Source organism: Oryzias latipes, chromosome 13 (assembly GCF_053564925.1).
Source record: "Oryzias latipes strain Hd-rR chromosome 13, Olatipes_Hd-rR_3.1".
NCBI lineage: Eukaryota > Metazoa > Chordata > Actinopteri > Beloniformes > Adrianichthyidae > Oryzias > Oryzias latipes.
Window position 1 is genome coordinate 24,119,884 of NC_136249.1, and position 25,789 is coordinate 24,145,672.

At 39.7% G+C, this 25,789-nt stretch overlaps 1 protein-coding gene across 7 annotated transcripts in view; it reads right to left on the reverse strand.

The window, feature by feature from the left end:
• The window catches only part of plch1 (phospholipase C, eta 1), a 65,997-nt gene extending 41,193 nt beyond the window's left edge, over window positions 1-24,804 (reverse strand). For 4 of the 7 annotated variants that reach the window (XM_078929909.1, XM_078929908.1, XM_078929913.1 and 1 more), the window contains exon 1: window positions 1,868-2,250. In XM_078929909.1, coding sequence (XP_078786035.1) covers window positions 1,868-2,045 — 178 coding nt within the window. In that variant the 5' untranslated portion in view covers window positions 2,046-2,250. Of the gene's footprint in view, window positions 1-1,867; window positions 2,251-9,897; window positions 9,916-10,692; window positions 11,227-12,906; window positions 13,021-24,180 lie in introns of those variants that run through there. The other 3 variants (XM_078929910.1, XM_078929911.1, XM_078929912.1) reach the window with 3 other exon arrangements.
• Window positions 24,805-25,789: the final 985 nt, after the last annotated feature.

Genomic DNA, 25,789 nt, shown 5'->3' on the forward strand with positions numbered 1-25,789 from the left:
AAATTTGTCCTCCATCATCAGAAAAATGCTACAAGAACATGTTAAAACATAATTTTCAGTATTGTGGATCATTAGTCATAATTTCAGAATCAATCTAATCCATTTACATGCATAAAAAAATCTGATTATTATTATCTGATTTGACAAACAAGCAGAATACCGCATTTACCATATCCAGTTTTTAGAAATCCGATTAACACCATTAACTATTTATCTGATTTGGTTTGTTCTTTTAAAATAAAACCAGTAAAAATTCCAGACATTTCAAGTAATGTAGTCACAGTGTGAGTGGGAAACAAAACACAAAGGGCAGATACATTAAAGCCAACTTCTAATGGAGTGCAGAAGCATGTTAACAATTTTCAGACCTAAAAGCTCTGTAGGACAACTCTATAGGCATGAATAACTGCAGCAACGTGAGAGTAGATGTTAAAAAGACAATAAGGTTTTAGCAGGTTGTCTCTGAATAGAGCACACACAAACCTTTACAGAAATCTGATTATGCACTGACACATAACAGAGTTTCAGATTTAGTCAAGTGCATGTAAACTGTTCAAATCTGATTACTTAAGTTATCTAATTGCGCTTCCATTTCAGATTTCTGTGGGCATTGCTCTCTGCAACACTTCAGAGAAGACCTCATTAAGACCGCCTTAAATGGCTTCTCTACCCAACACTGGAAAACATCCTTTATAGCTCAATAAAAATACAAAACACTGTAAAAGTTCTATTTTGACAGAGCTAGACAAAAATCCTTGACGTTCATTTCCCTCTCTGAGGATGTGTGTCTGCATTCACACGTTTCAAAAACCCCACATCTTCACATCACAAGCAGACAACAGATCAAAGCTGTATCCTGGTGCTGCGGCGGGGCTAATTCAAACATATTAAGATGTGGTCAGTTATGAAGATACCTCTTTGGTAACCTGAAGAACAAAGCTCTTCCTCGGCATGACACAGAACATCTGACGCCACATTTTCAGCAGCAGCATTTTCTGTTTCTCACTGAACACAAACTGTCCTTTTCAATGACAGCAAAGAGAGTCATCTCTCAGCTGCTCCTGATCTTTATTGGAGCAAAATCATCCCATAATTCAAGTCCTAATATTCAATTCTTGAACGGGTCCCCGTGAAATGACTGTTAAGATTTTAGATACAGGGTGACTGGAATGGACAATAGTTCAAAGAGGCGTCATAATTTATGCAGAGCTACACAAATTCATATTCACCAGCATCTGCCTGATTTCTTCATGCACAATTCATGTGGCAGAGAGAAACAGGGTCCCAAATACCACAGCCAGTTCGACTGTGATGGATTAAGAAAAGGAGCAATCAAACTATGTGGAGTTCCCTTAACAGGGCCTTGGAAGTGCCATTTACCACCGCTCTGTTTTTCCTCTTATGACCCCACAGGTTTCATGGGTGACAGAAGTGTAATCACATTCATTTTTGGCCATCCACAAAGTGAGTGACATTTAGTCGTTGTTACTGCTTTGAATGCGGGCAAAATAAGCCCATTTCAGCAGACGGACGAGTCGGATTTTCCCTTGAGTGCAATCAACAACAGCTCATTAAGAAACAGCCTTGTGCAGATCCAGTTATTTTGGCAGAAAAAGGAAAAACTCCATCATCCCATGGATATTCCAATACATAAACATGAGCTCCTGCTCCACTGCGTCTATGAATACCTTAAATTTATTGTATTTGTCAGCGTACACTGGTTCAAGGAACATTCTGCGACAGAGAAAATCTATAAAACAAAAGATTAGTAGAAACAGGAATTGTGTGTTTTTTGAGATTTTGCTTTAATCTCTGGGACCTAGATACCACAAAAAAAGAGAGAAAGATCAGATGAATCCAGTCTTACCGATTTGTGCAAGCCTGCATTTCTGTGGAACTGCAACGGTGCCGCCAATAAAGTATATGTTGCGTGCCAAAAGGGTCGTTCCAGTGGGTTTCTCAGTGGAAACATAAAAAAATCCAGAACGTACTTTATGAGCAGATAAAGCAGAGGGCCCAACAAAAGAAGAGCAGATTTCTCCCATCGCTTCAGCCACTAAATCGAACGCCAGTAGGAATTCCCAATCTGCTGCAAAAACTTCCAAAAGAAAAGAATAAAATCGAAAAACTTTTTCTCACATCATATTTAACAGATCATGGATCACTTTAGTGAATCTTCACTCTCCGAAGAGAAGCAACGGAATCAAACCCCCTGCTGTTCGTCTTCCTCTGGGCTGTACTCTGATCTCCAGTGGTGTGTTCATTTGCCCGCCTTGTCTGTCTCTTCTCGTGGTCATCTGCTCCTCACTCCCACCTCCCCACATCCACCCCTCTCTGATTCCCAGAATCTGTCCAGCTGTGTCAGTATAGTTCCACTCCACACTGACATTTAGTTCTTAGCAGCCATTGTTGTGCATGAGGCAAGAAGATAGTGCAGCTTACCGGCTGGGTTCATCAGGGTTAACCAGTGAAATACAGGGATAAAATTGGTGACATAACATTCATGATAATGCACCAGAAGCAAGATTTAATAGATAGACATGTGGGGGAGTCACACACCGCACATCTGTCCTACTCTGCATGTAAGAGACTAAAGTTCCAGAGTTTTACTGCTTGGACAGAACTGATTCTAAAAAAAATGTAAATCTGTCCAGGTTTTTTTTTTTTTTTTTTTTTTTAAGATAGAAAATACAAATTTTCTTGATAAACCTTTTTCCAATTAGTCTGGGGATGTATTCAGGGTTTTTTGCATTATTTACATCTATTTATTTCCATGCTCTGATGTCTTGCAAAAGCATCACCACATCTCTGCACCTTCTACATTTTCTTTGGAGATTAAAACACACACTGCAAAAAACAGGCCCACTTAGAAAAAAGTCATAAAATCTGCCAATGGGGTAAAAAAAAAAAGGTCTCACCAAGAACTCTTATTTTAAGAAAAAGTTCTAGGCAGGTTTCCTCAAACTAAGATCATTTCTCTCTTGAAAAACTTTCTTAATATGCTTATTTTTCTTGCAATATAGAAAGTAATACATTTTTTCTTGGAGAAAGGGTCTTGTTACTTTTTTTTAATTCAGTTTTTGCATTGCTATCACTGCAAACATGAGATACTTGCAAAAAAATGTAAAATCTTATTTTTTGTCTCATTAAGAGCTCAGACCTAGAAATAATGAAATTATTTTTTAAATTAGTTCAAAAGTTTGCATCTTGTTAGAACTAGCAGTTAAATATTTATAGTTGGTGGTAAAATTACATTACAAGTCCAAAGATAAGCACAAAAAAACTAAAAACTGAAAGGTGCAGTGACTAATTGGAAAACACTTTTTTTGCTGTTACCTTTTATTTTAGTTCAATGTTGAATCTCCTTAATATCTACATGGAGAAATTGGATGTTTGCATTTCATTTCAGTTGTTCTATCCCACACCTCTGTCCCCTCTATGGCTCCATCCCTATTCAAACCCAGACATGGTTTGACACATTTTCTTTCTCTCTGAACATCATCATCCCTTCACTTCAGGAGATAGATAACCCACAGATTATATCTGATAAGATCTCATCGTGTCTTCATTTAACATTTGCTATAGAGCTAACAGTCGTCACCCAGTCTTCTCTCTGTCCTCCCAGGACATTCGTGAGCTCATGAAACTGAATCAGTGAAGCCCACATCTCTGTGACAGATAATGACTTCCAGATGAATGTAAATCAGGCTTTGCCACAAGGGAATGTGACCATACTTAGCCAACACCTTTTGAAAAATCTGAATTCCATCAGCTGCTACACATACAGGGTGATCTGCAATATGACACCGGGGTGTGTTATCAACACAACAGTGCTGTGGCTTTTTAATAGTGTAAGTCAGTATTTCCCAACCCTGGTCCTTGGGGTACACCGTCCTGCATGTTTTCCATGTTGCCTTGCTTATGCACACCTGATTCAGCTCATCATCAGGCTCTGTAAAACCCGGACAATGACAGTCACCAAAGGCAGGTGTGCTTGAGCAGAGTTGTATTGAAACTCTGTTCCCAGAGGGCTAGGGCTGAGAAACACTGGTGTAAGTTGCCATTTTTTTAAGATTTAAAAATAAATCAAACAATACATTGATCTTTTTGCAGTTTGCTTCTTTTTTTCTGTTTTTTTTATTAAAAGATTTTGTTTCAAATGTCCTATTCTAATACAGGTTTAATTCCTGGTATGTTTTATGTAAATAAATTCTGAACTTATTCACAGAAATATAATAAATTGTCCCAAGTTAAAAGGAAACTCTTATTCTCAGGGGAATATTAGTTTGAACCACTACAAAGTCCAGCTTTTAGACATATTTTTATGCATATGATGTCAAATTAGAGAGGTTTTTTTACACAGAGGGAAGCACAATGTGATTGTGCATTGCTTGCTTCACACAGAAGCAATTTGCTATTTTGTTGAACTAAAAATTGCAGAACAAAAAGAGAGCCTGTGGGCTTCATTTTAGGACAGCTTCTTCTGCCCTCTGGGAGTGCTATTCCAGCTGCTCTTTTTTTTTTTGGTTAAAAGTTAAATGAATGAGGTGTTTGTCTGTGAAAAAGGTATGCACACATGCTTAAAACTGGCAGGGATGGTTTTCTGCAGATAGCAAAGCTGGTTAGAATGACATTTACATGATATACACAAAATCATTTCTTCAGGCGTGCACCCAAAAAAATAAATAAATGAGAAAATGTGAGAGTTTTCAGGTTTTACAATGCAGTTACTGATTTCGCCTTGTAATCTTTCATTTGAAAAACTTTTTAAACTGTGGAAAACTTTGGTAAACAGTTTAAATAAAAGAAAAACTGTGTTGCATTTTAATTTGGACTTGACTATCATCAGTGTTGTTACATGAACCTTGAAAAGTTATATTTTATAAAGAATAAAGTTGGTTAGTCCACATTTATTTTTCACTAACTAGTTGTTTGTATCCAGTAACCTGTAGTCCACAAAAGCAGCAACATTCAATTTGCCCAGTGAGCTTAGCTTTACCCTCCTGAGACCCGGCCCACTCATTTATGTCCTCTATAATGGACATTTTGTTTACCTGTATATTTCTAAGGAATTAAGAGATACCTTTCCAAATCCTACTCTACTCTATAGAGGACATCCTGGGCTTTCCAGTGATGTCATGTGATGAGTTTGCATGCTTAGAACTTTTACCTCTACCAAGATGGCTGCCATACCATTTACCTCATTTTATGGAAAGGTGAAAGGCAAGTCAAATATTCTGTATCTATTCCTTTTTTTACCATGATAATTATATATATTCTTGGTCATAAACATGTTAGGAACTATATTTTTAGATCTGAAAACAGTTTCATGTTTTCTGTTTTAAAACAGCAGGCATTTAATGAATGTCAACTGTGGTGGACACCAGGATCCTTTTAATGTATTTAATGGCTGCAGATTATTTTAGGAGAAAAAAGTGAAGCAGAGAGGATTCTATACCAGATAATTCAGGGAGATTCAGATTTGGAGCTTTCGGATGATAAAAAGGATGAGATTCAGGAAAAAATAACTAATTTTTTTAATTAACTTGATTTTTTTGTGTTTTTTAAACGTCCATCATAACAGGTTAACCTGTGCTAGCAGGGTGCCCTGGCTATCAAGATGACCCTAAAGTTTGTGAATACTGGAGTCCAATCCCATACTTTTCACAGTACATTGATTACATTTTGGAGGATCTGTAGTTGTGTTCCAACTACCGGGGAATCACACTCCTCAGCCTCCCTGGGAAAGTCTACACCACAGTACTGGAGAAGAGAGTCCGTCCAATAGTCGAACCTCAGATCCAGGAACAACAGTTCGGTTTCCGTCCCTGGTCGTGGAACAGTATAACAGCTCTACACCCTCTTTAGGGTCCTGGAGGGAATGCGCTCATCCAGTCCAGATGTGTTTTGTGGATTTGGAAAAGGCATTCGACCACGTCCCACATGGTATCCTGTGGAGGGTGCTCTGGGAGTATGGGGTCCGGGGAGCCTTGCCTAGGGCTGTCCGGTCTCTGCATGACCGGAGCAAGAGCTTGGTTTGCATAGCCGGCAGTAAGTCAAACCTGTTCCCGGTGCATGTTGGACTCCGGCAGGGATGCCCTTTATCACTGCTTCTGTTCATAGTTTTTATGGACAGAATTTCTAGGGCACAGGCAGGGGCTGTAGGGGGACCACAGGATTTCATCTCTGCTCTTTGCAGATGACTTTGTCCTGTTGGCTTCATCAAGCTGGGACCTCCAGCGTGCATTAGGGCGGTTTGTGGCTGAGCGTGAAGCGGCTAGGATGAGGGTCAGCACCGCTAAATCTGAGGCCATGGTTCTCGACGCAAGAAAGGTAGTTTGCCCTCTCTTGGTGAGTGGAGTGTCCCTGCCCCAGGTGGAGGAGTTTAAATATCTTGGAGTCTTGTCCATGAGTGGGGGAAGACAGGAGCGTGAGATTGACAGGCGGATCAGAGCAGCGTCCATAGTTGGGCGGTTGCTGTACCGGTCTGTTGTGGTGAGGAGAGAGCTGAGCCAATAAGCAAAGCTCTCAATTTACCGGTTGATCTTCCTCTGTAGCAGATGGTTTAACAAGTGACAATAGAGTGACATAGAGTTTTATTGTTTTAGAACAAAATTTAATGTTTTTTGGGTGAATATCACTCTAAAGATTTAATCTGCTCCTTTTTTCTGATTTTTCCAAATTGACTTATATCTTCACAGAAATATCGTCCTGTTGTCCTCTACAATTGACATGTTGGGAAATTAAAATAAACATTTTTTTAATTAAAATTGTAAGGTGTTTTTTTTAGGCCCAAACAGATAGGAAATCACATAAAAACTGAAATTGTAAGATACTTTTTTTCCTCGGTTTATCAGGAGGCTATAGAAATACTGGACTGTAATTTGTTATCAAACCATTTTTTTTGGATAAATATTATTTAAAAATGTCATATAGAGCCTTTAAAAGCTGATGAATAGAACATATAACAAATCCTTTACCTTCAATAAACATGTGAGACCTTTAGGAAAACGTTGCAGTTATGATTACTGTATCTCTAAACAAATAAAAAGACAAAAATTTGCCATAAACACTGACAAAAATGCAAAAGCTGAATCTTAAGAAAATAAAAAGATCCTTGTTTTGAGAATAAAAATTACTTTTTTTCTGTCTTAAAAGGAAAATAATCTTATCAGGAAAGTTTCTCTATAGCAAAATGATCTTAGTTTGAGAAAACATGTCCTACAGTGACTAGAATAACATGAAAAATAAAAAAATAATTCTTGCTAAGACGATTTTTCGACATTTTTCTTAGGCCATTGACAGATTATATTGCTTACCGTATTTAAAGTAAATTTGTCAATTGGGTCATAATTTCTAACTTATTTCTAAGGGGGGCGTTTTGCAGTGAAGAGCTGCTTTTAAGATTTTTTATATGGATTTATGGGGACAGGTTGTTCCCACGCACTGACTCTGTGTAACATGCAGCGACCGGCTCTCCAATGATACAAGAACTCTGTTTATAAAGTCAAATGCTGGTGCAAAAAAGGCTGGGGAATGCTCAATTAAAAGACATCCAGCCCATTATTAAAAGAAATCAATCAATTATTCAACCACTGTATCCTGAAAAAATTAACCAATCAGAAGAGACCTGATATCACAGGGTTGTGGCATTATTTTAAAAAAAGCCGTTTTTTTATTTTATTTGGGGATACTTGAATGAAGAAAAAACAAAAAAATTACAATAAATATGAGTATTTTAAACTAACAAATGAGTTAGTGCAATAGTTTAAAGACAGATTGAAATAGATTAGAGATCCTTAAAACAGCACAACAGGGCTTTGATAGGTGTTAGCCAGGCGTTACTTTTAAACGCAGGTATTCTAGTTGTGATTCCACAAAAAAATAGCAGGCTTATAAAACTATGGTCTTCTTGCTTCAAGTCTGACCTGATATTGTCACATAAATGAAGACGCATGCTCAGTACTTGAGAATTGATGAGGCGTATGATTACTTACATAAAAATCTGACAGATCACTTTGCACAAAAAATAAATACTAATGCTGCTAATATTTATCTAGTCCACGCCTTGAATCAGTATTTTGTGTTACTTCAAAAATGGATTTCACAAGAGTTTGGATTTTGGCAAATAATCAGATTGTTCATTTGCAAATCCCAGAACGGAGGAATTTAGTTTTCTTTTGGCAAACTCCTTCTCATCTTCCTTTAGTTTGAACAAGTTATTAATCCAACCTAACAAAATCAGCAAATGGCAGCAAATGCTGTGAAGAGAGGAAGGGGCGTGTCCCTTACTTTTACAGCATACAAGTCAGGATGATTGTTTTTATTTTTATTTTAGGCAACTTGTTTATGTGAAAAAGCATGAAAGGATGGCTGTGATTACTCGGATAGGAATTAAAAAAGAAATCCACAGTTAGATTTTGTTGTGATTCAATGTGTTATTGGAAAAAGATTCCAGTGCTGTTCCAGCACTAACAGCAATTATCTTAATGTGTCAGCCAAGAAACTCATCCAGGAATGAATCAGTGTTTTTCACAAAGATGCAGTCGCCTGCACTCTTAACAGTTTTCAGCTGGTTTGTTAAGAAACAGGTTAGGAGTTCAAAAACTCACAAATTCCGTTCATTAAAATGTAAATGTCAGCATGTTAGTGTTCAATAGTATTCAAAACCTGTGGAATAAAATGGACCCACTTGTGAACAGCATAAAACACAAGCAAATCATCAGTAGAAAAAAAACCACACGTTTTTTATTGCACTCTCACATCCCTAATTAGGTCTTTTCAAGCTGCTGCTCAAGTCACCAAAGCCACAAATGGGTTCCCTGGTTCCCCGGGGGCGGGAAGTCAGACGTAGAACCGGAATGAAAATATATACATGACAGCTGCTGCATGATAGCGCATTCTACAAAGATGCTACAGGGGTTCCCCGAGTAGAAATATGCAACTCTGACTTCAAAAGGGAAAATGGGGTCTTGGGCGCGCTTGACAACGTGTGTGTGTTTCATGTGTGCATCCGGTTCACGCTGTTCCTGCTAGGAATTTTTCCTCTCTTCTTCCAAAAGCCAGGTTGGATGACAGGAGTGGTATAAGTTATCAGCAGAGGCAGACTGTCTGAACTATGAATTTTTTGTAAGAATACTTTGACTGCCTGGTTCTTCATCTGAAGAATTATATAAAAAAAAACTTCTGGAAAGAGCATCAATTCTCCGAAGTCTTATTTATAATTGACTTTTTTTCCATGCAACTATGCTCCCACACTGTGCGACGCAGATGTGGCATGCACGAACAACTGTGCTGAACCACATTAAAATCCTCTTCATGCCGATACTGTAACTCTGGATCTGTGAAATTTTATGTTATGCATGAGATGGTGCTTGGAAAGTCAGTGGAAATGAAAAAAACAGAAGATGTGGCTTATTTTTTACTGCACCGAATTCGGACAATGAAAGGATGGGCAGGTTTTCTCTAGAATCAAAAAAGGAAAGGAAAGAAAAATGTATTCAGGGAACACTTTAAAAAACCGAAAAGATCTAAAAACATAAGTGTGTTCTCCCTCCTAAAGTCTGCTGCTGCGTTTGCCCTGCAGCAACATCAGAGAGAATAGCGAAAATGGGGGAGAAGATGTTGAGAACGTGCTGGGATTTTTCATCATCAGTACAAAAGAGACACATTAGCAAAAAACACTTTTTACATCAAAAATCTGTTTCCTCTGTGTGGAGGAGATCAGTAGACATGGATGTTACCTCTGCCCTTTCCCTCATGCTCATTATTCCTCCTTTTTTGTCCACTTTGCTATCATCTCAAGTCATCGTGAACGAGACGGAAAATAGGGGAATTTCTTGACAGCTACAACTCTTCAAACTCCAACAGTGATGCACTTAAACCCAAAGTACTTACAGGGTGAATAGTGTCAGGTTGACATGTCCTGTTTCTTAAGTCCCCAAGATTCTCTGGGGTTTTTTTAACGGTGCAGAAGACACTAAGATGGTCTCTTTAACAGCCGAGGGTCTGCCGAGGACGACAGATCCGCCTTCAAAGCTCTGTCACATTCTGTGCTGCTCAACATGCCCTGCTTGGATTTCAAGAGGAGCTGCTTATAACAATCCAGGCTCCCTTTGTTACTGACCAGTGGCTAAAAGCTACGCGCTCTATCGTGTTCTCATACAGCTTTAGACCAAGCTATTTTGATGGTAGGACTTCAAAAGCCAGGATTGGGGAGGTTTTAATAAAAAGTGCCATGGCAGGGGGCTCTCAGCATCTGTATGAACAGGCGTGGACGATGCTTTTCTTTTCTGCCCCCTAGTGACAAAAACAAAGGGGCATTTTTCAGCACCAGGGACAGTTTCCCGCTGCTCAAAGAATCTCATGTGAACCAAATGTACAGATGAACAAAAATGGCCATTTTTGTATGTTTCTCCCACTTTGCGCCACAAAATATAACCAAAATCAATCACATAAAAACTATCTATTCATATGTTTGATATATTTTTTTATTTCCAGCCAAAGCCCCCGCAGATGGATTTCTTGGTGTTGCAGTTAAAGGATGATGAAATTATCAACAAGCGCAGCAGAGAAGCTGAGCTCCTGTTTGCAGGGAAGACACCCCAAAACACGTGGACTTACTAAGGCAGAAGATAAAAAAAAGAAGGTGGAAACCAACATCATAGAAAATGTTAAAAAATAATAACTTACCCCTTTCCAAACTAAGATTTCTGCAAACTTCGAGCTCTGCCATTTAGAACTGGAGTTGTCGGTTTCACAGGGTCCCTCCATGCGCTCTGGGCATCATGTTTATTTCCTGCTTGTCTGAGCCAGAGGTGCCGTAAATGCGCAATTTTCCATTCGCTCCATTGTGATTAGGCATCGAAGGGAAACGTGCCAGGGGTGTGAAGTGTCACTTTCTTTGCACCCAAAAAAAAGAGAAGAAAATTCAAGCCCCCCAAATGCGAACTGCTCCCAGGCACCTGTCTTCATCTGCGCTCTGCAGAGGGGGTTCCCAAACCAACAACCTCTTCACATCCTGCGCGCACAGCCTCTCTTCTAGTCAAGCACAACGAGGAGGCAAGGCGATAAGCCGATTTCTCACGCGCCTGATGGCCCCACGGCGGAGTGGATGTTAATGAACGTCAGCTTAGGACGCGCGTGAAGTGGGTGTGAGTGATGAGAGTGGGATATTTCGCGTGCTTTAACCTCTGAGAGTGTCTCCGTTTGGTTTGAAATGCCCACTTGAGTGATTTCGTAATGCAGCCGCTCGCATGTCTTTACCCAGCCCGTAGGCTTGGGAAGGAAAAGGCATCATGGCACAGTGGTGCCAATGTTGTGACCCACTTTCAGCCGCCTGTTTCTCCCCCAGTCACCCTCTGTTTAGGTAACACAGCAGAGGGAGCAGGGATTGGGGTTCCCCAGAGAGAGACGGGGGAGTTCTGTGGATATTAATTAAAAGACCGTTTTTTTTCTCTCTCTTTCTGGCTTTGAAATTGCGCACCACGTGCGCAGTGTATCCCCTTGGTTGAGTCATTTCCCTAATGAAAGTCTAGTCAGTCTGGGGCTTCTAGATTAGTGTTGTTCACTGGTCCACACGAAAGCCATTTCATTAGGACGACAGGACACAAATGCGCAGAGAGCGCAATCATCACGCGCAGTTCAAACACAGGGGTTACCAAATCGATTAGCCGATGCGGTCCCCAGAAAAAAAGGAGATGGCACGTTTTGAGTCCTCATCAGCTCATGACGATGCACGTGTCTCTATGTGCGTTTGCGCCCATCACGCGTGACTGTGGGTATTTGAGGTTTTTTGGTGATTGCTCACTTCCATTAAGTGCGCGCCTTTTCGTGCCCACCTGTTCTGTATCCCCGCTGGCTGTGTGAATTATGCGCCACGGCCAAAAGCCTATACCATCTCTGTAATTTACGGGTGAAACTGACTTAAAGGAGTGGGGGAGTGGGGTCAAATAGAGTAGAAAATAAGTGGGAAAGAGAAAAGCGTGTGTCTAAAAATCTGATATTGGCTGTCACAGAATGACAGTTGGAGACAGAGCTCACAGACATCATTATCAGACATGTATTTTCATGACTCAACAAAAATTTAGGCTCAGTCAATTGACTGCTGCCTGCTTACAATCGGAATTTGAAATATTTTGTGATAAACTGGTTGAAATGTGTTAATTAATGACTGTTTGATCCACCAAAATATTGGCCTAAATGCAGAGAGCTACTTTAAAATCAGGTGTTCAGAATATGCATAGGCATGAAATAGTATGCCACTCCTAAAAAGAGAGCAGTCTAAGGAGCAGAGTACTTTAAGGGGGGAAAAAAGCACAGGATGGAGATGTTGTTGTGAGCCTGTGACTGCTGAGAGTGTGACAGCCCTAGGCGCACAACAACTTATCAGATTTGTCACAAATTTGTCTGGCAGATCAGATGAGGGAAAGCCTGCTTTGTTGAAAAAAAAACCTTTACGGTTTGAAGGAGGAGCACCTACTGATAGAAATATTCTAAGAATGACATTTAAGCGCACATAATGCACTTGAAAAACAAAAACAAGAAAGAAGATTACATTTTACACATCTATATTTTCAGTTGGAAATGTTACCTGACCAATAAAAAGGTACAGTTTGAATCAGATGAATACAAGATACTTAAGCAATGTCCATGTGGGAACAAATAAATGTAATAAGATAATGCTACAGTGGTTTTAAGAAAGAAAAAAAAACTTTATTTAGCTTAAAAAAGATATATATATAATTTGTTCAATGTGTTCAATATTAACACTTGAAGTATTTTAGATAAAGAGTTGACAGCAAGTCTCCCTCTAGTGTTTAACAGCATGACACGCAGTTTATCTTTGCACCATATATTTTGATTTGAGCAAAAATTTGATTCTCTTTGTGAGTTTGTTGTATTTACCATGGAAGACACTGTTGTCAGTCAGGAAGTGCCGGCGGTACTGTGGCTGTCCTTTCCTGTTCACCACCCAGGAGCTCATGGTGAGCAGAGGAGGACAACAGACAGCTGGTGGACCTGTGGGGAAGAGGAGAGCTAAAGTGGGCTGTTTTGTGGAAAATAAATTCATCTGAATATTAAAAGTTGATACAAAACTAAACTTTTCCACATAAACCTCTTGAAAAGACAGATCTATGTGCAAAAAAACAACAACATTCCTTTTAGGGGTTTTTCTAACGCGATGATCCACTCAAATGAATGAATAACAATTTCTGTTATAAAACAATGATTTTCACCGGTTGAATATAGATCCGACTCTTTCTCACACTTTTTTTGCCCAACCTCAACCCTTTTTTTCTGAGCGCATGTTGCCATTTATCTTCCTTACATTTCTCATCACCTCTATTCAAGTACTTCCCATTTTCCGCTTTGTCCTTCTGGTTTCTTTTCATCCCTCTCAGGTCCAGCCCTGATTCTCTGTGATTTCCCACCTGTTGCTTGCCTGTCGGCTTAATTTACAGCTCCAGACACACTTGATCTCTATCTCCCTGACACACACACAGTGTGGATCTGGAGGGCGCAAAGCCTTTTGGACATTTATTAGTGTCTGGTGTCGGGTGACCTTAAAGGAGGTGAGCGGTAAATGTGTGGAGCTCAGGGGTCAAGTATGTTTGAGGTGAAAGTACTTTTCTGTGACCTCGTAACTTTCGCTTTTATAGAGGTGTGTGGTGTTTTTGTGTGATCATGTGAACCAAAACTCATTGTTGTGTTGATAGGAAACCTCTGACATATGTGGAAGCTGGCAGAATAAAATAAAAAATAAACTTTATTGGTTACAGACAGGATTATTTGGAAAAAATGAGAGCATTAGAATTACTGATTATGTGTGTGCACACACTGAATAGAAATACTCAGAAAAATATAAATAAATGCATAAATTTGAAGATTTATCTTCATGACAAAGCAAAGAGATTAACACAGTTTTTTTGGAGAGAAAATAGTCTCAGTGGATTTCTGTGTGTGCAAAAGACTGCTTGTTTTTGTGTTTGGATTGTGTGTGGGTGTGTAATGCTTGATTTGCACCCACAGAGCTGAGAGTCGATTAGGTCTCTCCCTTGCATCGACCTGTAACCTGAGTCTTTTTTTTAAATATTAATAAGTGAGACATATCTGTTTAAGAAAGTGGAAAACATATAAAGTTTTTACTAGATTTCATTCACAATATAAGTTCAAAGTGGCTGATGAGAAAACTCTGATGACCCAGCATTTTAGCAGCATTTAACACATCGTTTATGCACACATCTGGAGACATGAAAGGAGTATCAAAGCCCTTCATGTGCTTGTAACTCTGATCTGTGTGTAATTGCGGTTTTGTCTGTGTGTATCAGGTGATTGGTGTGTACTATTTAAAGAGTACATTAAAGATAACTGTTTTCAAAACTTTGAATACAGAATTGTAAGTACGCACAGTTACACACAAAATGTATTGTATAGTTACAAATCAAGTATGATGCACACAGAAATCCATTGAGACTATTTTCTTTCCATAGAATTTAAAGGTTCTGTGTATGTTATAGGCCTTTAACAATTAGAAGTTGATTGCAGCAAAGAAATAGTTGAAGCAAAGTTTCAGAAGTTGTTTGTCCCTTTAGGGATACCATGTTGACACAGTTGTGTGAGTTGCCAATAGTCTGACCAATGAAAGCACAAGAAGCCAGTCATTTGTCAGTTTCAGGCTAATCTAAAGGAGGTTGTTTTTAAATTCTGAGGTTGAATCCAGAATTTGTTTTCACCAAATTCTGCAACATTTCTGGATGTGGCATAGAGGTAAAGCAGTTGACCTCTGGTGGTAAGATGAATTCATGTTTGTGTCTAAGAGTCCTTGGGAAAGACACTGAGCCCTGCATTGCTCCTGGTGGTCTGGTAAACTGTGTCTGAGTGTATGCATGGATGAAAGGGTCTTGTGACAGGCTGTCACAGGTTGATGTTATTCAGTCTTGTAAATCTCTTTGGGCCTTAACTTTGTTTACTTTATTGTTGGTGTTTGTTGCTGTAGTGTTGAAGGTTGCATCATTTATCACATCTGGTTGACTTTGCATGTTTGACTCCAAATAATAGTTGCAATAGGGTTCTTGCCCTTAACTCATTGTGCGGTTAATCCTTCCATCAGCTAAACGATTGCTGCCGGTCACTCTCCCAGTCGTCATGTTGGGGGTCTTTGGGTTTGCAAAAAGGTTGTGACCTCATACAAAGGTGACTGTGTTGATCTTCTGAATAGGCAGGCTGGTGTTACTCCATTATGTTTTGTTTAACTACTGAGTTAGACACTGAGCCCAAAGAGAGAGGTTTGTGATGGGATCCAAACAAAACATAAGCTATTACCAACTGTGTAATACTTGACATGTGATGCCCAAATGTAAAAACGTGTAACTTAATAAAAAATAATAATTTATGGAATGTGTGGTGGTTGCCTTAATACTTAAAGCGCCAGAGTCATCTGGGGCTTTTCCTGGCGGTTAATACAGTCTGATTTAACTTATCTGTGTAATGCCTTTCAGCTGCTCTGAGTTCACAACTGAGCCCCTTCTGAGTGTCACAGCTTAGTCGAAGAATAATGTCTCTAAATTACTGAATGTTTTCAAAACAGTCTCTAAATTATAGGCAGGAGTTGAGTGAAAAAGGCAAGTGACTGGGAGGGATTGTTTGAGGGGTTTTAATCAGATGGTGATGCAACTTAACCACATTTAATTGCAGTAAAATTAAAGAACATCTAGGGTTAAAAAAGTCTAATTCAACAGATAGGTATCCAAATATACAAAGTCTAAATGAAGGCTATCCCAGTTAAGGCTTTTTTGAATGAGCTATGTGATTCCAAAGACAATGAAGAAAACTTTCTTTTTTGTTTTTATTATGGTTCTTTAAGAGGGGGGGGGGGGGTATTGTGTTAGTGTGTCCATGATAAGCTTATAAAGTATGAGGTACATAAATGTATTTGCATCAACCAAACTAAACTCAGCTTTCCTGATATTTTTAGCTACAAGGTTCTCAACATCTTGACTCATACATGATGTCACCAATCCCAAACGTTTAAAGTTTAAACAAACTGCAAACAAGGACCAATAAGTCTGAAATTTGATGGAGCACACTCAGTGAGCCAAAAGAGTTGCTTGCCTGAAGAATTTCTTCTTTGCAAGCAATTTTAATCGTAATTATAAAACAAGCAGGACAAATAGTGGTGTAGTGGTTAGTGCCTAAAAGTAAGAAACCTCTGGTTCAAATCCTAGCTGGGACCTCTCTAGAGATTCCAAATTTTTCTTAAGTGTGAATGGTTGTGTGACTGCAGTGAATTTGCACCCCGTTCGGGGACCTTCACCCAACAATGGCAGAGATAAGCTCCAGCAACCCCAAAAGTCCTGGTAAAGCTAACGTTTCATTAGCTGTCACACTTTCATTAGGTGTGTGAAATTTGTTCTCTCTATTTGACCTATCCCCTAGAGGAGCAGTGAGCTGCAGGCACAGCCATGCTGGTAAACCATTTGGTGGTTCAACCCCGTCAGACTGAGTGCCAAGCATTTTTAGTCTTCGATATGACTCTGCCTGGATTTGAACTCACTCTCAGGGTAGACACTCAACCACAAGGCCTGTTGCTCTTTCAGTTTTCAGACAAACTTCAGTTTAGAAGTGAAAATGTTGCTCACTGATGTAAATGTGTAGACTGAGTTCTGCTGAAACTAAAATTTCCTCAAGAACTCCACAGCTCATGTTTTGCCTTTGGGTCATCATCGTCTGATTAGACTGACAGCCTTAGAAGTTTAGCCCAAAATGAATGCAAAGTGTATAAAAAGAAAAACACATACTGTATTTGAAACGTTAAAGTCTGTGATTTCAATTTTTTTTTTAAATATAATTTATAGTTAGAATTTACAGACACTTAAAAAAATGAAAGACAGCCGAAAAGGAGGGAGACCAGAAGGAATAAAAACAAGAATGACCTGCACTAAAACAGCAAGAGCAGTCAAAGGAATACTATGGTGTTAATGAGAAAGGAACATGGATCTCATCTAGTTGCACCTTTTTCTACTTTAGTGCATTTTAAGATTAGACTGCTTGGTATTTTTCCTCATCCACCTATACTTTGAGGTGAAGGCTCATCTGAACTCTGATACAGACCAAACGTGTAATTCTGGTTCACCTTAAAACCAGATCATGGTTTACCTGCAGATAGACTCTGCTGTCGTTTAGTGACAGTGTGAATGCTGACAGACTATCTAATGGACCAAAGGACAAAAGATCTGGATAATAAATAAGGTTTAACAGCTGAAGGTGCTTCTCAATAAACAGAAATCCGCTGGATGACCGATGAATGCTCATATTTGATAATAATATTTCCATCCATCTTCTGAAGCCACTTAATCCTTTTGGGGGTCACAGGGTTGCTGGAGCCTATCCCAACTTTTGTTGGGCAAAGGCAGAGTACAACCTGAACACGTCGTGAAACTGTCACACAATCACATTCACACCTAAGGGACAATTTAGACTCATTATACCATGGTCCGGGTGAATACTCAATTCTGATTCGCTGCTGGGTGTGCATTGAAACCTGATAACCGCACGGTGAAAAAAGATGTTCTGGTCACCTAACTTAAATGTTTTGTATCACTGCGCTGGAATCTTTAAAACAACCTTTTGCTTTGGACAAAAAAGTGGTAAGAGGTGAACTTTCTCTCTGAACTGATGCTTTATTCAACCCATCGGAAAGACCAGCATATATATATCGCCGAATCTTGACTGCAGCGGTGGTGCGGCCTATTTGCGATGCGCCGCATCACGTAACAAATAGTCCGCTTTTTGTGAGGAAAGTGATCCAAATCAGAAAAAAACAAGAATTAAGGACTAAAAACTGGTTAATATGTATTGCTTTTGTAAGTGACCATGGTATAAGCGGGTTAATGGCCTTCGAAGTGTGCGTTATTAATTTTTAACGCACGTCTGACCAGAATGTAACGCACGTCCGCTTCCACGGCGTGCGTTAAAAAGTGATAACGCACACTTTGTTGACCATTAAACCTTACTTAATCAACATTTAGAATGCATGTCCTTTTGGACTGTGGGAGGAAACCGGAGTGCCCAGAGAAAACCCACACATGCACAAGGGGAACATGCAAACTCCACACAGAAAAGACCCAGGCAAGATTTGAACCTCTCTGTGAGGCGAGAATGCAAACAACTTCATTCCCAATTAATAATAAAGCTTCTGTCCGCATAACTTTACCAGGCAGTTTTGTCTATAAATGTGAGCACAAACTAAACCGTGTGTAGGTATTACTTTTTTGTTTGTTTGTTTTTTCACCTGATTATCTCAGTTTGAAAGAACCCTCAGATATCCACATATTTGAAGAACTTGCTCTATAAGTCCGCATTCACCAGCATCTTTGAACCTTACCAGAGTTCATTATGTCTGGAATTTGTGAAAACTTTGATGGAAGCAAAACCCCGGCTGACTAGAAAGCAAAGATTTTGGTTTACATGCAATTAAACTCTGGTGGAGTTAGCTTCAGTGTGAGTGCTCCACAAACTATTCAGAGGAACAAAGAAAGAAAATTAAATTCTGTGTTTTCTAGCTTGTTTCCCTTCCTGCTCAGGGCTTGATTAGGGAAATGGCTCCCCTTAAGAGCGGCTGTTGGAACTGCGATTTCTACAGGCAAGTCACTCCACGTCCGTCTTGGGTTTGCTTCTCAGAGTGTTTTGATGCAAACTAAACCCAATTGAAGGTTTAAATTTTATCAGCATCCATCGTCCATTCAAACCAAGTCTACTGGAGGATTCAGGTGTGAAAGTGGGGGCATAGAGACCAGCCAAGGTTCTTGTAGTAGGAAATCGGTTAGGTGTCTAAGAGTCTCTGAGTTAGACGGGATTCTTATAACTATGGGTAGTCAGTTTAACCCTTGTGCCATCTTAGATGACCCCACCCTTGCATTGACGTGTTCTCCCTACCATGACAAAGGTGGATAAAGGTGAAGAGTATGTCATGTAATCCATGGACACCCGTGAAGATCACAAATCATTGAAGAAAAAAGGTTCAGCGCACTGTCTAGTTGGTGTAGATGACCCAACTCCCAATGTTAAAGTGCCTAGGAGAGCACAAGGGTTACGGACGCATATAGAACATGACAGTGGACTTTCTAAACTCACAAGAAACCACATCTGTCTTATTGGTTTTCAATATCCCAGTGGAAAACTAGCTCGAAGTATTAAGAACTGGATCTTAAATCATCCATTTCTAGCAACTAAGTACATTTGAGAGCAAAACAAAATCTTATTTTTCATACGTTCTAGAATACAAAACAGTATACCCCAGTGACCAAATTAATATGGCCAGTAAACATTTATGAAGTTATGGCACTCACGACTTTCTCTGTCAACATTTGCGGCTGTGTCCACTATCATGCATGTGACACGAGAGTTAGCAAAAGGAGTCTCCTGAATGCATGTAACTTTAGTAGCCTTCTAATCTGCCAAAACCTCACAAGAGCATGATATCCTCTTTTCCATGTAAGAGGTTCTTCCACTGAGAGCAGCTTCAAAATAAATATTTTACTGCCAGACCATCAGAGCTGCTTTATTTTAGGCACTGATGAGAAGTAGGTCGAGGATGCCCACAAGTGAAAAGTTTTCTAGATTGTATTGACATCGAATGAGCCATGAAATTCCTCCAACAGAGAATTAGTGCTTGGTCATTCCATTCTATTTTTATGCGTAACATGTGCAGAGGAATTGCTCTTTAATCTCCTACAATATATCCTCATTTTAAAGGCAAAACAGAACCACCATGTTGTACCAGAGGGAAACATGCATGGATGCACTAGTACAAATTGAGCCAAATATCCCAGTCATGTAAAATATGTAATGTGACAGCAGATTAGTGCAGATTAGTTTGACCACTAAACACAATAGTTGATATGCCAGTAATCTATTTTTCATTTCATAAATGGTCTGACTTTTGCTGTAGTTTATGCTGTTCAGATAACAGTTATATGTTATCTTCGAACGGGTTGACTTCCTCCACAATCATGCAAACATTTAGAACATTAATTAAGAGAGGGAAATTGCATATTAATGAACATTTAAAAATAAATATGCCAGATTTTAGCCTTAGGCTAGTTTCCATCTGCAGTATCCTTTGGAATTAATTGAAAAGGAAATTTACCTAATTCTAGCACTGCTAAAACATTTTATTGGGGGGGGTCGGAAGACTTTGTAAGGGTGGAAAACGAGAACAGCAGAGCAGCAAGCCATCACTAATGAAAAGATCAAACATGAGTATTTCAAACAGTTTCATTTGTGTAATGCTTCTTTGAAGGATGCCTGTATTGATTATTGCTAAATCTGTGTCAATAATAAAATAATATTGACTCAAAAATGGGTGGGCAAGTGGAGAGGCAAAGCTTTTGCAGAGAGGGGCAGGTGCCACCCCTTTCCCCTTGTAGCTCTGCCCCTGGCGTAGATAGATATAGATATAGATCCCACAAAGCCAGGACCAACAGACTCAAACTCAGTTCCTACCCATTGGACTCCTAAACAAAGCATACTATACACTATGACATTTTCCCACTGCTTTAATTTTGTCTCTGTTTTTCAATTTTCTCTTATTCTTGTGACTCCGGGTGCACCTTAACATGATTGTCGCCTTTGTTTTATTACACTCCTAAATAAAGAAATATTTTTCTAAATGTAGAAAGCTGACAATAGGGAGTAATGTAAAGAATCTTTGTGGGAAAATAATTTTGTCCTGACCTGTGGGGGTCTTGAGTAGATGTTAAGAAGTAAAGCTAGACAAAAAAGGTCACTAATGTTTAAAGAAAAAAGCAAATATAACTGAAGATGTGAAAAAGAGTCAAAAGTTAGTCTACCATTGTCAAAAACGTTTGCTAATCTGATGGATGCAGTCTGTATATCTACAGGTTTTACACAAAAAGGCGGTTTGAATTTCTACTGTCCATAATGGTAAAGAAAACAGCATCTGCTGCTCAATACTGACACAGTCCAAAGAGCATGCCTCCCTGACACGGATAATCAGACGTTTGTTCTGTTTTACATTATATGCCCTGCTGTTATAAAGGCTTAATGAATACAAGTCATGCTGCAACTTTAGACAATGTGTGTCTGTGTTTTTGTGTGCTTCCATTCAGTGACATCAGACTCCATAAGTTCCCTCAAACCTTCAAGCAGACATGGATTAAATGGTCCATTTAACTCTTTGTGGTCTCACATCAAACAAACGTATGTTTCTCTCTGAAGATCAACCTAGACTACAAGTCAGTTGGAACCCTGATGGATAATAGCAAACAGGATGTCAGCCATTTAGGTTCTACTAAGTCAATGAGTAGCTTGTAATAGCTTGTTAAGCAGTTATCAGAGTAAACAGTCAGGAATACTGATGGTCAGACGGATGCTTCTTAGAACTCACTTATTGGTTGGCATTAAAAAAGCTGCTCTTAAGATAAGTTAAGAAAAATAATAGATGACACATGGCCTTATAGTAGCTGTGATAATTAGCTCACGCTACCTACAGCCTGAGTCACATGCAATTCAAAGAGGAAGTTGACCCATACGGGTGCTGCGGGTTTTTGGCTTGTCTGGACCCGTGAAGGGATGTAGACAAGAATAACTGCAGGTGCACAGGCGTGTCTTGCAGTTCACTTGGTTCTTGTGTGGCCACCTTAAGGGACGTCATGAAAATGCAACGTAAAATAGTCAAACATTTGGTACGACGTCTGGTAAGTTGCTTACACTTATGATGTGCAGGTGATGCTGTTACACTCTAATCACTAGTAAGGTGCGCTTATTGGCCACTTACTGACAACAGGCAAATGTCACAAGCACAGGGTGTGCAGGTGATACATGTGTGCCCATCGGACGCCCATAAACGGATTGTCTAATTTCCTAAATTTCAACAGTCATGCTGTACACAAGGAGTGCAAGGAGCACAGACTTTTCACCTAAACAGCACTAACAGGCTCCTTGAGCAGTGCGCAAGATGTAGGGGTGGGCGTGAAATAAATGAAAACTCCATACGACGTGCCTGCATCTCACCTACCTCACCCTTACTTACTCCCTTGTGTTTTTTCAGTGTTCACTACGACCTGTCACAAACAGCATGCTTGTAGAAAAAAAACATGTGCAAGAACATTTTCACTCTACAGGCTTGTGGAAAAGTCTACAGCCTTGATATTTTGTAAGGTCACATGCGTGTCCCTCACAAATTTATACATTTTTTGCCCCCAGAAAGCCCACATTTATCTGTAAGGGTAGTTGCAACTAAGGTATTAACTCAGGAAGTGAAATTTTTCTGCAGCTGAGATCATTTTTGTCAGAAAATTCCTAAAAATGATCATATTTTTGTAACTGTTATATTGACTGTTGCCTTGTTCAACCTACTAGGATCTTAGGCTAAGATAAAAAGGTAATGAAGATGCCACATTTTATTTGTCCAGATAAGCCTGTTGCTGTGATCCTTTTGACCTGTTAATGAGACAAACACACAGCTTGAGGTTACCTAGAGGCCATAGCTGCTTCACACACGGGCAGTACTCTCATTTACTATCTGAGGAGTTCCAGAAGACAGTAATAAAAAGCAAAAACAAAGTTGTTGTTGTTTTGTTTTCCAGCTACTTCCCATAAAAGGGGTCACCACAGAGTAGTAATGTGTGAAGGTTTTATAACCAATGGCATTCCAGGACCAACCTGCTCTAAAACCAGAAACGTTCTGTAAGCAAATTGACTGGACATCCCACTGAACCACAGTCCTAGTGCCAAAGACAATAGAAATTAGAAATTTTATGTGATGTATTCTGACCAGAATGTAACAAGCTTATGGAAAATAACAATAGAGGGTGAAATACTTTCTACTTCATCTAAAGATCCTTCAGTACCTTCAAAACCCAGCGTGTCTTTGATTTTCAGATAAACTCTTTACACGTGTGACATCTTGCCTCATGTCTTCTAGCTATTTCAGTCCTCAACCCTTTTTGCATGATGCCTTTGGACCCAAACAACTTACATTTTCTACAACTAGGAATAAAGAACTGTCCACTCTCTGCAGAAAAACTGAAATTGCCTGGAGCAAAATCTGTTAACATGTGAGCTTCTAAGATGTTCTAGGATGAAAACAGCGTGTGCTTGTTTAACCCCGTGTGCAATTAAAACGCAGTGCTTCTGGATCTGTTCTGTTTGCTCCTTTGCTTTTCTCTCTGCAGAGAAGGTTATATTATTCATGAGGGATCTCAGCACCTACAGAGAGTCGAGTATCCACAAGCAAGCCGATACACCGTGCACAATACTTCTCACAGTGAGCCGAAACTTTGCAGATTATGAATTCCGACACAAACACACTAATGCGTTTGTGCACATACACACATTCTTCACAGTGCATGTGAGTTTGCCATGAAACAGCAACATAGTTTGGAAGAAATCCTGCTGGACAAGTCTTTTTACTGAGGAGAAGGGCACATCAGTGATAATCAAAATGAACACGTTTAGGTTGACCAGAAAATGAAAATAGATGTACAGTTTGGTGCTGCGGCATCAGGCATGCCTTGGTTTCACACCAGCTGCCTTTTTCTCTTTGTCTTTCACACCGGGTCAGTCGCACTCAACCCTCTCAAATCAAATCTAAAAAATCCCCAAGGACTGTGCCTCAGATGGGGGAGTGCCCTCCTCTTTCTCATTGGGATGGCTACAAATGAAAGCCTTTGTTTGTCCTGTATTGCTGCAAAGCAGCAGAAAAGAAGTCTGTGAAAGTCTAAAGTCTGTGAGGCCTCAGAAAATATCTAGAATGTCACACTTTTCTAAACTCCAGAGATTGTGTAGAAAAAGGTCCCCAAAGTCACAAAAATACACGAATCTGAGTGTCAAAACAGGCTGCTGAAATCCTCCCATGGTAAAAAATGTATCCATCATCATTGTCTGTATTCTACCTGCAGCAAACATATTTGCTGAAATGTGTTGATTGTTTAAGGATCCTTGTGTCCTGCAAGGGCAAGTTTGTTAGGTACCCAACTGCTTGGATACGGCATACAGTTGCCTAACAACTGTAAATTTAAAGTGACAGCTTTATAAGCAGAGTGGCGCCCAGAGAAGTGATTAGGTAAGAATCAAACACTGGAAGCAAATAAATATTCTTTTTTAAAAGTAAATATGATTGGAAATATATTTTGGACTTGGCAATAGTTTACTTACAAGACAGTTGCAGTTTTTTGGAGTTCTGTGGTCCTCAGAAAACTCACTCCTTTTCACCAGCAGCAGCAAAAGCGGTTCATCACACACCAAACACCCATGGCATCGGTGTGGAATGAAACGAGCAGTAGTTCCAGCAGTTTGGCTCAGAAAAGGTCCCAACAACTCCTCTGTGTGGGTGAGTTCCCACCACTACATCAAGCATGGTGCCTTTTGAAATGACTGCTGCTAGTGTGAGATAGTGAGTGTGACAAAGCCTGACATGGATTATGGAACGGAACTGCTTTCTGAAAAAAAAGACTTCCTTTCACGTCTCCCATTAAAGTTTAAGAAATAAAAAATAGAATAGCTTCCACTGCTGACATTTAAAAAGTGCAGGTGTTGTTTTGATTCAATTTGTCATCTAACCAGGGCTAAAAGCTCAAATTTACGAGATGCCCTACATCCTTTGCCTAAGACAAATAAAGTCTGCCTTTAAAGTTTAGATCTGGACGTCTGCTTCCTCTCTGAGCAGCTCAGAAACTATATCTCTCAGCTGTAGTGAGCCTTTAAAGCATTCCCCATGTTTGCCTCCCTCAGCCGTGGTTTGCCTCCCACTCCTCCTCCTCCTGTGGCAGTTCAAAGTCTAGCAGCAACAGCCATCAGCCTCCAGTGCACCTTACAATTTTAAACAGCCCACCAATCACAGGTCTCTCTGGCAGTAACAGTCTCTAGTAACATTTGCACAACAAAAGCGACGAGCTGATTCATCAACCCACTCCCACCCTCCCGAAAAAAACACACACAGATTTCTCTTCCTCTCCCTTTTTCCTTCATTCTCTTTCCCGATCCCTAACTCCACCTCTTGTGCCTTTGTGTTTCTCAACCAAAATCCCTCTTCTCTCCCCCCCCTCTGACCCTCCTCCACTCAGTACTAATCTCCTGGTGCCCAGTGGATTGACAGCAGTACCTTTCACCACACTGAGACCCCTTTACCCTGCACCCCATGGGGCTCATTGCAGTTTGGCCTATTTTGCAGACCTCCTCCTCTTTTCCCGCATAAGCGTGGACAGCAACTATAGGGCAGAGTGCATTCTTCTGTAAAGACTGAAGAACCAAATGAAGACCATAACCAACCCAGAAGTATGCAAAATAAATGCATCATATCTAATTAATACGATGCTTTAAATGTTAACAATATTTTCTTTATAGCTGTTTAAACTTATTTATTTGGTTACATTTTAAATATTAAGGTGTCACCCAGGGTTAAAATGCATACATACTGTAACCATCTTGTTGAAATAATCCCTAAATGGACCGGCTTTTCAAGTACAGGAAGATCCCCTTACACTTAACATATAAGGATCCCAAGAGGACCAATATAGACTCCAGCCTTTAGTTGGCTTTGTGTTTCACATTTGGTGTTTCTATAGCAACAGACCCCCCTCCTTCTATCTTTTTTTTTTTGAACACCATTAACATACACCACCCCCGACTTAAGTTCAGCTGAATGCCCCCCCAAACACACACACACTTGTCTTGACGGGCAAGGTGCTCAGGGGTCCACCCTTTCTACATGGTTGGAAAATTTCATTTTACTGCTAAATTAATGCATTTTAAAAAAATTACTTTA